General features: G+C 34.6%; 1 protein-coding gene and 1 pseudogene across 1 annotated transcript; one reads left to right on the forward strand and one right to left on the reverse strand.

Annotated features, from left to right (window-relative positions):
• Positions 1-2,746: 2,746 nt before the first annotated feature.
• Positions 2,747-7,331, forward strand: LOC120126797 (annotated as a pseudogene).
• Positions 7,332-10,943: 3,612 nt separating this feature from the next.
• Positions 10,944-11,752, reverse strand: LOC120127182 (probable calcium-binding protein CML41). The gene has a single exon (XM_039145167.1). The coding sequence runs from the start codon at positions 11,569-11,571 to the stop codon at positions 11,011-11,013; it is 561 nt and encodes a 186-aa protein (XP_039001098.1). The 5' UTR covers positions 11,572-11,752; the 3' UTR covers positions 10,944-11,010.
• Between the last annotated feature and the right edge of the window lie 3,174 nt (positions 11,753-14,926).

Here is a 14,926-nt window from a genome sequence, read left to right on the forward strand (position 1 = left end):
TTATTATATGGAGAATAATTTCACAAATCACCTAAATTAAACACTAAATAAAATTATTGTATCATAAACAATCACAAATATATTTTTTCATTAATGATTTGTCTTAAGAACACCATTTGGGTGTTCAACAAGGTTTATCATTGAAGTTATCAAACCTTCAAACATCATCAATTAGCACCTAATTAACTACCCCAAGTAAAAAGCAGCCTGAAAGCTACACGTCTATAGGCAAACAAACAAGAAGAAAATAATATATATACCTAATCTATAACAAACCAGTAAACTAACAATACAATACCACAAGTTTTGCGGGCATTGACTAATTTGAATAAACCCTTTTTTATTATCATTTCTTGAGCATAATCTGAACAAGCACTTGGACTCATTAAATTTAGCTGTCTCAAGATTCATATTTCATAGCATACGCAAATAGAAAGATGTGATGTTGGATACAGGAACTAGAAGAGTAAACACCAGAAGCATGCACGTGCTTATATCCTCGTTATGTACTTTTTTGTGCGTGAAAGATTTATATATGTATGCAGATGATTGAGTTGTTTTGCCACCTAACATAATGCAATTCATTGGCACTGTGACCTAAAAGTGGGGTAACAAATAGAGGTGCCAAACTAGAGGCAACGAATAAACCAAAGTACAGAGGTAACTGCAAGTTCCACAACTCAACTGCGTAAGGGTAGATGAAGAAATATGAAAGTACGTCCTACCTTCCTTTATTTCTCTTTCCCCTCTCCCATTGTCATGTTTTTTCAACGAGAAAAAGCTTATGTGTTTTTGACATGTAGTGGTAACTGGGCATAACATAAAGGATCCATTTTCAAAGCAACAAAATGTAACAATTCAACAAACCCATATGCCCCTTTTGATTCTTTAATCTTCTCCATAAGAAAAACCATTCTTTTTGGTGGGTTTTACGGTATACATCATACACTGATACACCACTTCACCACTATTTTCAATTTCCCAACCCAGCTTAGTAATTCAACCTTTCTTTTTAATTCAATCTCTGTCTGCTTTTATCTTTTTATATACCTTATCTTCCTCTAGTAATTGGTTATTTGACACTTTTTTTTTTGGTTTGTCACACTGTAAGAAAAGAAAGGTTTGTTTTTTTTTCTCCTTTTTCTTTTTGGGATGATGGCAATTAAGGGTCTTATTTGGAATATCCTTTTGTCTCCCATAATTTCGTGCTGTTTCTGATAATAGATTTATCAGATTCTTTATGTTTCTGCAAATTCTTCACTCTTTTTCTGGTTAGTCTTTGATTCTTTTTAACCTTTTCTTTATTCACTCCATCTCCTACTGTTTTGATATCATTTTGATTTCCAGTACTTTTAGATATGATTTGTTTTCTTCATTTGATATTGATTCTCGTTGTTTTGATTGCTTTCATATTGATATGAAAATGAGATGAGCATGGTTTTCGGAACCGGACCGGTTAGCGAACCGGTCATGTTATCGGTTCACTGGTTCAATCGGTCAAACCGGTTCGACCGGTCGAAAGAATCGGACAACGTCATAATTATTTAAAAAATTAAATAAAAATACCAAAAATATTTAATAAAAAAATAATTTTTTATATCACAAGTCATAACATATATAAGTTAAAAACCATAAAATCAAGTGAAACAAAATAATTCAAATTAACTACAACATAATATTTAAGGTAAAACATATTAAATAATAAATATAATTATATAACTATAATTAAAAAATAAATTTTGGGTTAAAAAAATCATAACAAAATGATATTGTTTGGTTTAATTTTTTTTTAAAAAATAATCCCACATGGCTAAGAAACATAGAATAGCGTCCCAAAAGTCTAAAGAGTAAAAATATGAGAACAAAACAATCTCACATTATTAAGAAACATAGAAGCGCATCACAACTAACTTCTATAAATAATAGAGGTAATTTGACATTCAAAATCATGGAGCCTTTTGGTGAGCATTGAGTGAACTATTCTTTCACTTCAATCAAGCTCGAATTTTAGGCTTCAATCGAGCTTCTAAATTTTTTTTGAGTTCAAGCCTTTTTGAGTTCAAGTTTCAATATTATATTTCGAGTTTGAGTTGAACTTGATAATTTTTAGCTTGTGAGTTTGAGTTGAGTTTAGCTTACTTTTAAAGTTTTCAAGTTCGAGTCGAGCTCAGCAATACTCGAGTTCGACTTGGCTCGTTTAACAAACGACGTTGTTTGGTTTAATTTTTTTTAAAAAAAACAAAAAATCCTGGTTTTTTCTGATTTTCAGCCGGTCCGGTTCGAACGGTTCAGCGGTTCTGGTCGATTCACTAATAGCGGTTCAACCGGTTTAGATTGAACCGGATTAAGCAACGATTCCCGGTTGAACCGGTCAGTCTGGTCCGGTTTTCAAAACAGAGGAGATGAGGCAATTTTAAGGCCACAGAGAGCCACACCTGTGTGAAATTCTGGGAAATTATTTTATGAGTTTGGATTTGGGAAATTCATGTTGTACTTCAGTCAATTTCTTCAATGGTTTTGAGTTTTATTATTAGGGTTAAAACTGGTACTGTCATTAACTGGTTCTTAATCTTGAGGTCGTGGGATCGAGTCTTACGGAGGTATTTCATAATTGGGAGGTCTCTTACGGAAGCTGCTCTCAACCTAGTGTTGGGGTAGCCTACTATCTTACCTCCCCTTATCCCATATATATGGGAAAAAGGGACAACCAACCATAATTCAATAGCCTTGACAGTCAATTGCGATAATGCCTCCCAAAGTGGGAATTCCTATAAATATCCCATAAGAATCATATCTAACGCTGTAAACAGGTACTGTTTTCTAATTATGGGTTTTTCTCTTTTTATAATTCCTGATGATTAGCTATAATTGCAACTCCATTTTTTATTTTCAAATCGTTTCTGTTTTCCTAATTGGATTAGTTGGTGTTGCAGGCAAAAGACTGCCGGCTAGTTAGCAAATAGCATTTCAAGTAATGGTTGGCTGACCAAGATTCTTAAAGGTTCAAGTAATAAAGGGCGATATCATGGGAGATATGAAGCTGATAGAACTTGGGACGAGCCTCGCCGTTCAACGGTGATGCTATGCTCTTTATAAGTATTCACTTGTTGCTTGTGTTAGGATATCATTGATTCTTATAATAATGATAAGATTTAATTGTAACACCTTCATCTATGAGTGTAATGTTATGATTCACAAACTAAAGTATGCAATCTGCGTGTTCCTGTTTCATTCATTCTTTCCTATGGGTTTTTTTTTCTAGTGTTAACTCTGTTAGTCGTTGCTGGGAAAATTTGATGCAAGAAGGTTCAGATGGTTTTGACAAAGATGAAGTTGATTGTGCCATTGCACTTTCACTTTCTGAAGTAGATCAAAAAGGCAAGAAAGTAATAGGTATGGTTGCATTTTTAAAGCGCTGATAATGCAAATGTAAACTGCTTTGAAAAAAAGCTTTTTGTGCTAAACTTTGCTGTAAGAAAATTGCCCAATCTGACAAATTTTAGATTGGCTCCATTTTATCATGCTGAACTTGTTCTGAATGTGCGAGATGATCCCCACTTAACCAATATCCAAAACAAGTAATAGAACTCTTCAATTCTCCTTCCAAGGGTCAGGCCGTATAGAAAAACAGAGAATCAAAGGGATAAAAGTTCTCTTCATAGGTTTGTGTGTCAGGATTCGAGGGTAGTTTTCAACTTTGTTCCTGCTTTTTAATGTGTTAGAAGTTTATCCGTGTATCTGCTCTCATGTTTCCCATTCGCTTGGTAGAAGATGAATCTGAACCGGAGGATGAATCAAATGATGGTGTGACAATTGATGAAGGTCATCTAGAGGATGAGGACGGAAAACATGCTGCAGCTCATGAGGATGAGGAAGAGGAAAGATATGCTAAAGTTCATGTCGAGGAAGAGGATGACCGATATGCCAAAGTTCAACTGGAGGAAGATGAAGATCGTGCAAAAGTTCAATTGGAAGAAGATGAACAGCTTGCTAAGGCAATTCAAGAAAGTTTGAATGTGGAGTCTCCACCTCGTTATGATCATGGGGGTTTATTTTCACCTTATACCTTCCTCTCAGCTAGTTACAGGTAATTACTCGTAATCAACTTTTTTGAATTATAGTCTTATGGATTGTGAACTTGACTAATGTAGAAGAAGGAAGCTAATCTACACTAAATGCATTGTTGAGAAAGTCGTAATAACTGCTTTGTTCTTACTTGTAGACATCAATATCAAACCTAGTAAAACACGGTTTTAACCAACTTTCCACTCCATAGAGAACTTAATGCAAAATTTGATTTTCTGTTGGAATAAAATGGGTAATTAAGGTTCAACTTTGGTTGGCATAAAACGGATAATGTATGAATAATTTCTCCCTTGTTGCTGTAGTGGGGTGGTATACTCTGTTCAATCTAAAGATTCCTAAATTGTTAGTGTAATACATCCATATAACATTACAAAATTGCAGACACCGCTCGCAAATATATAAAAACGATATAACTTCTATTAGAAGTCAGCAACTCAGTTTATTTAAACTACTGTAATATCCTAAATTCAATAATCAGATTTCTCTTTCATTACCTTTTTTATTCTTTCCCACTTCTTCAGTTAATTTCCTTATATTATAACACATGTGAAACCTGACCTAGTTTACAAAATGATGCTGCTTGCAGAACCCGTGCCGGTTGCCACAGTGAGATTGGTCAAGGACGATATCTTAGTTGCATGGGTTCTGTTTGGCATCCAGAACCGCTGTCATGCTTGCAACCAGCCAATTAATGATTATGAGGTCTATAATATATGTCATCTAATTTACCTATATTCATTATCTTACTTTCTAGGCGTGTATTTTGTATATAACCTAATCTTAAAGTTTATTTTCTGGTATAGTTTTCAGTTTCAGGGAATCGTCCTTTTCATAAATCCTGCTATAAAGAGCAACATCATCCAAAATGTGATGTTTGCAGGAAATTCGTAGGTGCTAAACCCATCTCAGGGTGTTATCAACCTTATTTATTTTTCGTAAGCTTGTTTTCGTATCTGATCTCGTTATCTAATATAAATGTGAAGCTGACTGGCTGTGCATCTAATTCTAATCATTAACTAGATGATTCATCAGTAGTTGAAGTAGGAAGTGTTGATTGGGGTTCTTTTTAATCAAATATTGTGATTAGTAAATCGAATAAATCGATGAGGTAGGCCAACAGGAATGCTGGGTTTCTTTAACCTAATTCAAGACTAATTCCAGCATATGCCAACTATTCTGAAGTGACAATTTTAAACATATCTATTAGCCCATCATAGGCTTCTGAATCTGAATAAACTTCCTTGTTTTCGTATCTGATCTCGTTATCAATATAAATGTGAAGCTAACTGGCTGCGCATCTAATTCTAATCATTAACTAGATGATTCATCAGTAGTTGTAGGAAGTGTTGATTGGGGTTCTTTTTAATCAAATATTGGGATTAGTAAGTCGAATAAATCGATGAGGTAGGCCAACAGGAATGCTGGGTTTCTTTAACCTAATTCAAGACTAATTCCAGCATATGCCAACTATTCTGAAGTGACAATTTTAAACATATCTATTAGCCCATCATAGGCTTCTGAATCTGAATAAACTTCCGATGGGCTGTTCTTATATGTATTGTTGACTGCTGTAAGCTGGTTCATGACTAAACCACAGTTCATGTGTTATTATTGGAATTTTAAGATAAATGATATTTTGGAGGCCTTTTTTTTTCAAGTTTAGGACCATGTGTTATCTAGTTTAAGCATTAACCTGTTGGACATTTAGTTAATTTTTCTTCTCTGCCCATGGTAGTAGTTAGTTGCCGACATCGTTTCTTTCGACAGATACCGACAAATCCAGCAGGTCTAATCGAGTACAGGGCACATCCCTGCTGGATGCAAAAGTACTGCCCCTCAAATGAGCGTGATGGCACTCCTCGCTGTTGTAGTTGTGAAAGAATGTAGGTGAGTTGAAAGAATGATCCTTTTTCTTTTAGAAATGGAACAAAGAGAAGGCAATGGAATCCTTTTGTAGTTACACAATAAATATATCATAACAAACCCTTGTATTGGTTGCAGCCGGCTGATACAAAATATTTATCACTTGATGACGGTCGGAAGTTGTGCTTAGAGTGTCTAGATTCTGCAATTATGGACACTCATGAATGCTGGCCTCTTTACCTTGAAATCCAAGAATTTTATGAAGGATTAAATATGAAAATAGAACAACAGGTTCCTCTACTTCTTGTTGAGAGGCAAGCTAACGACGACATGGAGGGCGAAAAGAATGTAAGGGTTAAACATGAAAAGTTTTACCTCTCAGAAGAAATTACCTTAAGTCTTGTTTAAAATAACATTTTACCTTTGGACAGGACCATCATCACTTACTTGAAACTAGAGGCCTCTGCTTGTCCGAAGAACAGACAGTTACCACTGTATGAAATTTCCTCCCGTATTCTTCTCAACTCCGGTATTGCAGTTTTATCAAGATGCCCTGATGTTTAACTAGATTTACACGTTTATTTGAGTCCGGTTACCAGGTCTTGAGGAGGCCAAGGATTGGAGCAGGCTATCGGTTCATAGACATGATTACTGAGCCTCACTGGCTAATTCGTCGATGTGAAGTAACGGCAATTCTCATTTTGTATGGTCTTCCTAGGTATCATCTCGCGTTTCCTTGAATTCCTTCCAGTGCTGTATTTTTGTATATTTTTTTTTGTTAGAGAGGGAGATGGGTTTTGTATTTTTGTTATTTTTACCTACGATATAGTTGGCTGAAAAAGGAAAAATCTCTCTCTCTCTCTCTCTCTCTCTCTCTCTCTCTCTTTTTCTGTATATACAGGCTGCTGACAGGATCTATCCTGGCTCATGAGATGATGCACGCTTGGCTTAGGCTTAAAGGTGTTTATCTGTTCTATAAGTTTATTATCGATGCTTGCAATTCTTTTAATGTTATTGAATGAACTATTATCAAAGCGGGAACTTTGACAGGTTATCCGAATCTGAGTCCTGAAGTCGAAGAAGGAATATGTCAGGTTTTGGCACATATGTGGTTGGACTCTGAGATCTACGCTGCATCGGAAAGTGATGCAGCTTCATCCTCCTCGTCATCTTCGTCTTCATCATCGTCAACATCGTCTACGTAGTAAAAGAAAGGCAAGCGCTCCGATTTTGAGAAGAAACTTGGTGGCTTTTTTAAGCAGCAGATCGAGTTAGATTCATCCGCGGCTTACGGAGAGGGATTCAGGTTAGGTCATCAAGCAGTGAACAAGTACGGTCTTCAAAGAACAGTCGATCATATTCATATTACAGGAACTAGGTAGGTAGGTAGGTAGGTAGGTAGGTAGGTAGGTAGGTAGGTAGGTAGGTAGGTAGGTAGGTAGGTAGGTAGGTAGGTAGGTAGGTAGGTAGGGGTGTCCAAAATTCGGTTTGAATCGAATTAACCGATTGAATCTAATTAGTTCGGTTAATTCGGTCGGTTACTGAATTAGTTCGGTCGGAGAACGATTAAGGATTTTTTTGAAATTCGATTAACGGTTAATTCGATTCGAAGTCGGTTAATTAATCGAATTAATAGAATTAACCTTTAAATATATAATTATATTAAGAGATTTAATCGGCCTAATCTATTTAAAACACATTTAAAACACAAATCAATATTAATTAATTAAAACAATCTCAATACTAAATGTAAAATGTTTGAATCAAATTAATTAGATATTATTTATAATTATATATTATTTAAATTAATTGTAAATTATTATTTTTAATTAAAAAATATTAAATTTTGAAATTCTAAAAAAATTTGGTTAATTCGAAAATTAACCGAATTAATCGAAATTTATTCGGTTCAATTAATACTTTAAAAAAAATGGTTAATTCGGTTAAGGATATTTTGGTTCGGTCAGCCATTGTTTTAACCGAATGAACACTCCTAGAAATCAGGAAGCTTCCCTTTCTGATTAACGAAAGCGAACTATAACCATTTGAGAACCGGATTCCTGTCAATTAAAATATTAAACATTGAAAGAAACAAAAAATACAGAATTAATTACATGATAGAACTGAATAAGCAAATGAAAATAGGTTCATTTGCGACTATTGTAATTTTCTCCTCACGGTATGTTGCTAGTTATTACACTGTACTTGAATATTATTAAACCATAAGAAATAGAATAATACAAATACATGTAATATACATTTTACCTCGTACGCATCTTTTTCTTTTCTTTTCCTAAACAGCAAGATTAAGCCGCCGACTTTTGAGTTTTGAGCCTCTAACTGCTACCACTGCTATTGCAAATGGAAGAGGCTGCCATTACAATTTCAAAGGAGCCCGTATTTTGGCGCGACCCAGCCATTGGATACACATTTTAAGCAGACTCTAGGAACTTCAACGACCCCTCGAAACTTTTATGAGATGCGTTTGTCAAAAACCTCTCATGCAGGTAAGGATAGACTTAGAGGGGCCGGCTAAAAATTTTAAATTCTTATATATTTTAAATATTTTTTTTAAAATTTTATGATGTTCAGTATCCGTCCCTGCATGCAGGCCAAGTGTTTGTACTTTTGTCATAGCGAAAAGCCATGACCCAAAGCTAGCCTATTGATTGTTTCCCATTTTTTGGGGGTAAATTACACTCAATGACACTTATGGGTTTAATAACAAATATGACACTTTTCTTTTAAAAGTTACGATAATGTCACTCAAATAAAATATTATTATAAACATATTATTTTGTTCTTAAAATTGAAAGGAAACTCTAAAGTGATATGATGTAATAATATTTTTAGTCCACACAACTTGTACATTTTATTAGTTTTGTCATGAATCAAAATAATTGAATAAAGTTTCGTATTTAATTTTTTTTATCAATTTAGTCTCTTTTATGATATTATCAAAGCAAGTGAGTCTATCGGATCAAAACAATAATTGCATAATTGTATTCTACCACAAAACAACAATAAGTTACTATTTAAACTATTATTATACCAGAAAAGTGATAGAAAAATAATTTAAATTTATGGGAGAAAAACAAGACTGAAATGATGATTTCTTTTATATATGAAAAGTTAAATTTCTTAAATTATTTTGAATTACAACCAAATTAATAGACAATATAAGTTTTACGAATTAAAACTATTATTATATCAGGTCATTTATAATAATATTTTAATTAAATGATCTATTTGTAATTCTTAAAAAGAAAAGTAACACGTTTATTATAGAACTCATAATTAAATGACCTTGGGTATAATTTACCCTTTTTATGTGATAAAATGGCATGTATTTTAAACGATTCTCCTCTTGTAATAACCATTTAATGTGCCCAGCCAACATCCTCGCCTTTAGGTCGTCGTGCACGGTTGTGTTGTTACAATAATGACTTTGTTTGATGTATCTTGTTGTCACATACGACGTGATGAAACAAAGGAAGTTGAGGTACTATTAAGATTAGAAGTTTAACGAAAGACAGCGAGAATGTGAATGAATGGAGATTTAGATAAGGGACATGCTGCGATGATTGACGACATCCAATGCAGATTTATATATATTTCAAAATGGATATGTATCCATTTTGAAATTTAAATTTCTTTATATTAGTTTTCAATTTCATTGAATGTATTCATCCTGAAATTTTATTTGTGTTTGTCTCTTTTGAAAAACATTATGTTATTAATATATATGGGTCTACCGTGAAAAATATTTTTAAATCCGCCATCGACGACGACAATAATAATATCAAAGACGATGGTTAGGGTTATGGTTAGAGGATGTGTGCTTCTGCTTACCTTCTACCCAACGTCTCCAACATTCCTAATTTATGGCCAACCAAAGCTCTACCCTTCAGTTCCAACATACCTTCGCATTAGTTCATTTAACTAGCCCTCGTCTTTGGGTTGTCATGTGCGCTCGTGTTACCACTCCAATGGTCTTGTTTTATCTGTTCTACTTCCACGCATAACATCATAAAGTAGATAGAGTATAATGTCACAAACCGCTAGTTCGTGACCGAGACAAGTGCGGGCTGAACTAATCAAGACATCACTAAGATCATCTTGGGCCACTAAAGGAGTCTCAAGAATATCCTGGATCACTTTAGCTGAAGTGACCTAATTTGAAAAAGTCATTCCTTATTTATTTATTTATTATTATTTGTTTACCTTTTTATTTGAATTTAAAATAAAGATAATGTAAAGATTTAACTAGATTTCCTTTTAATCTTAGACATTGATTGTATTCAATTTCACCCGTTGGATGTAGGAAGTTTCAATTATAAATAGAGGTCTACTCCCGCCTCATTTTTCACATCAGTTTTGAGGAATAAAGTTAAGTATTCTCTCAAATTCTCTTGTTCTTGTGTGTGAGGCATTTTACTTTCAAAGATATGTTTGCTTTCGTATTTTTTAAGTCTTTTTACGTAGACTGTTCAACTTGACTTAGGAGAAAAGTCAATTAGGAGAAAAAATGAGTTTATTTTTTCCCTTTGTTTTTGTTATAAAAGGATGGGAACAAATAAAGTTTTAAAAACCTTAGAATTAAATTAAAAATTAATCTTTTGAATTAAAGGGAGCTAAAGGTCTAGTAACTAAAATATAATAATTTAATAATGTAAATAACCAAAATATTATTTTTTTCCAAAATCGATAATCAAAGTAATTCATACCAAAAACAAAAAGATCATCAATATAGTTAACCCTTATTTAATTTATTTTCAAATTTCAACTCCCTTTTGTATTATTAGCTGTTGGGTTGACGAGAATATGTGCTATTTCTTGTACAAATAAAAGTGTTCAACTTTGCAACCTCACATTGTCTAAGAACAAAGAGGGCCATTGATTATTTAATTGCTCTATGCTCTACACCTAAATTCGTATGTACTTTGCTGGTTAGGGCACAGATTCTTGTGCAGATGTATTTATATTACATGCAATGGCCTTGCGAATCTGAGGGATAATATATTGCTTAATTAAAGGCATGAACGTACGTACACTATTGAATTAAGCCATCATTTGGTGAAACTCATGAAAATCAAGCACCCCGTTACCGTCGATATAATAAACCCGAATCATTGCAACACACTCCTCATAAGACTTCACGTCCCCAAGGCGATTCAACATCGTTTGCAACCCTTTCGGAGTTATGCAACCCGAACCTTTCTTGAACTCGAGCATCTCGAACGCCTTCTTCAGATCGTCGTCGTAGCCGTTTTCTACTTTCATCATGTTCAAAAAGTCTTGATAGTCCAACATGCTATCCCCGTCAGAATCGACTTCTTTGATATCCAGCTGAGCATCTTCATGTGACATGTACTCTCCGATGGACCCGAAGTATGCCCTAAGTTCATGAACCGAGATTTTCCAGTCCTCGTCGCCGTCGAAATAGCGAAACACTTCTTTCATCTCCTCATGAGGCCTTTTCGGGGTTTTACGAGAAGGCGACGGTGACGATCCGGGAGAGGTAAGGGTTGAGCTAGACTTGGACAGACGGCGGTGAAGGCTTAACCTAAGGGTCATGTTTGAGAACCATTTGGAAGCCTTGGAAACTTTAGAGGTTGCCATTTAGTTTCAAAGGGGAGCAATTGGCGAAGATCGAAGAGCATAAATAAAGGTAAAAGCCATGAAAGATATTTTTTTTTGGGAGTGGTTTAGGGAAATTGCAGTGAAAGGTAGAAGATGAGATATCAATATATAAACGTATGAATTCGGTGGAAGGAAATTGCATGGAAACTTCCTAAAGGGACCCAAAATTGATTGACCGCTGTCCTTTACAAATTAAAAAGCTAACCATCTTTTAGGTCAAATTGTAAGAAAACAAATAATATAGGTACCATTTGTAAAACTTGACCATGTCTTTTAAATGACGAGTTACGCATTACCTACTTATTTGTCCGAATAAAGTTTTTCGGTATTAATTGATTGCTTGCACTATTAGATAAAATAAATTAAAAGTGTCATTAAGTTTGATGGGATTCCGTTCTTCATTTGAAAATTTCAGTCATGAATTATGTTCCTATCCGACTAATTGAATTTGAATGATTACAAAACACTAAATATTAAAATTTGATAATTTTCAAAAATTGAAAGAATTAACACGTTGGGTCTAGTTTTGAAATATATTGTTTATCTTTTTGAAAATACTTTTTACCGTTCAAATTTCGAACAAATGCCTCAAATCTCTTAAATCTAAGAAATAAACTCTTAATAATAATATTTTTTGTTTAATTTCATCGATTTTGAGTGAGTTTCATGATAAATCAATACTAAGAGAAGAAAGAGGATTGAAATATGAACGTTTTGATATTGATTTTGTTGCAAAAGGCAATTCAAAATGGATAGTGATTGCAATAGTCGCAATGAAATAATATTGTCTTGTTTATATCATCATACTATTTAGATTTTAATGACATAATTAAAGTTAAATCAAAGTTTAATGGTATAATTAAAATGATTAAATGTTAAATTATATAAATTATATACTATTGAAAGTTCAATGATATTAGATGTAGTTTACCCTTTATTAAAAGAACTCGAAGCAAATTTAAAAGAAATAAGACGTGCCTGCGACTCTATAACTACGCACCTGACCTTGACCAAGACTAGCACCAGGATAAGATATTATATCATTTTGAAAAGAAAAAAAAACGTAAGAGTAATTAAAGGTGAACATTAATATTGTAAATTTTTTATAAGAAGATGAATCGAATAAAATTTTATTTTTTAATTTAATCAATTACTTTGTGATTTGGTACTAGAAATTTTGGTTTGTACTCAAAAGTGAAGTGATGGCTTCTTTTTTTTATTGAAGGAAAATGATAGACAAATCAATCAACCATTCGTTTATAACCCTTATTCTTAAGGTATCTTCTTTAGAGGGAATTGAAGACTTAGTTCGATCAGCTTTATGAGGAGCCCGTATAAAATTCTAACTCGTGTTTTATCTAGAAGATTAACGGGTTGTATAAATAAGGTCGTCAGAGAAACTCAATTTACTTTCACTTCTGGCAAAGCAGATCACTGATTGCGCTCTAATTACAAATGAGCTTATCTAAGACGAAACAATTGTGTCAAAGCGGACTTCAAAAAGACGTATGATTGAGTAGATTGGTCGTTTCTAGACCTTATTCTTTAGAAGTTGGGATTTGGATCTAAGTAGCGTAAGTGGGTCAATTTGTGTGTATCTACATCTTCATTCTCTATGTTCTCCGTCTGATAGGTTCGACACTAAAAGCGGACTACGACAAGGATGTCCCCTTTCCCCTTTTTTGTTCAACTTAATAGGTGAAGCATTCAGTTCTTTAATCCGCAAGTCTTCTGAAATTAGCTTACTTAATGGAGTGTATGTGGGTTCCGATAGATTAATTGTGTCACACCTGTAGTTCGCGGACGATCTTGTTTTGTTCGTAGAGGCATCTAAATCTTATGTTACAAACATCAAGAGAGTATTAAGAGTCTTCGAGGTTGCATCAGGATTGAAATTAAATACGAAAAAGATCAAGATGTTCGAAACTAATGTGGAAGGCAGCTCTTTGACCAATTGGGCAGAATCGATTAAGTGTGGTATTGATTCACTATCGTCGTATTATCTCGGGCTTCCCCTGGGTCATTGTTGTAATTCTAAAATCATGTAACAGCTTATCATTGACAAATTTCAGTCAAGGCTTGATGGATGGAAATGGAAGATGTTTACCTTTCGTGGTCGGTTGACTTTGGTGAGATCGGTGTTATCAAACCTGTCGGTGTATTTTATTTCATTATATCAATTATTGGCTGCAATTGCATCAAAACTAAATAAGATGGTTGCAAGGTTTATTTGGGGTTCCTCCACCAGATGATCAATTCATTGGGTAAGATGGGAGAACATTGTCAGACCTAAAGAATACGGTGGACTCGGCTTCTACGATGTAAATCTTCGCACTCGGTCTTTCCTCAATAAGTGGATATGGAAATATGGAACTGAATCTAATAGCCTTTGAAGGAGAGTGATTGATGCTAAAACAGAAAACGACTCGAGGTGTCTTGTGCCTAGCCAAATCCAAGGTAGGAACGCCTCGTGGATTTGGAGGAATATTACCCGTCCCTTATTAAAGTCTGAAGATGGTTTCACGTCTAACTTACATGTCATTCTTGGTGATAGAAGGTCAATTGATTTATGGTTGGACCTTTGGACTGGAGTCTCGTCACTTAAGGCCTCTTTCCTCCGAATGTTTGCCCATACTGTAAAAAAGGAAGGCAAGGTCTGTGAGTTTGGTAACAATGTCAATGAAGTATGGGAGTGAAATATTCAACTTCGTAGACGCTTGTTTGATTGGGAGATCGAGTATTGGGAAGGATTTATGAACTCTATTACCAATGCAACTAGAAATTCTGTAAGTAGGGATTGTATAAGGTGGAGTGGAGCTTCGTCAGGCTGCTACTCATCCAAGTCTTACTGTAAATTAATCTCAGTTGTTGGTGCCAATGCGGACAGATTGTGAAAGCTGGTTTTGTGGGGTTTAGCTCCTCCTAAAGTGGAGTCGTTCACGTGGAGAGCTATTCAAGATCAAATCCCTGTTCGATCTGAATTACTGAAGCGCAAAGTTTGCACTCAAGATTCTGCATATATTCTTGATCTAGCCTTGCTAAGGATGGGCACATGGGTTAAAAGTAGGTGGCCTGAATCCTTCATGTCCATCAATGAGTTCATTAGGTGTCCTTCGGCCTTGACCATTCAACCTGGCATTTCTCGTAGACCTATCATCGATACTTGGGTTGCCCCTCTGCCCGAAAAACTTAAATTTAATGTAGACGCAGCATAACGGTGCGTCTCATTCGTTTCTCAAAATCCATTGATATGTTAGATTTAACTAGGGTGAAAATTCCTACAATTTTGGAAGCATGCCAGTTTTTCTCCTCCTCAAGGCAGTCTTGTCATCAT

Source organism: Hibiscus syriacus, unplaced genomic scaffold, assembly GCF_006381635.1.
Source record: "Hibiscus syriacus cultivar Baekdansim isolate YM2019G1 unplaced genomic scaffold, ASM638163v2 tig00110462_pilon, whole genome shotgun sequence".
Lineage (NCBI taxonomy): Eukaryota > Viridiplantae > Streptophyta > Magnoliopsida > Malvales > Malvaceae > Hibiscus > Hibiscus syriacus.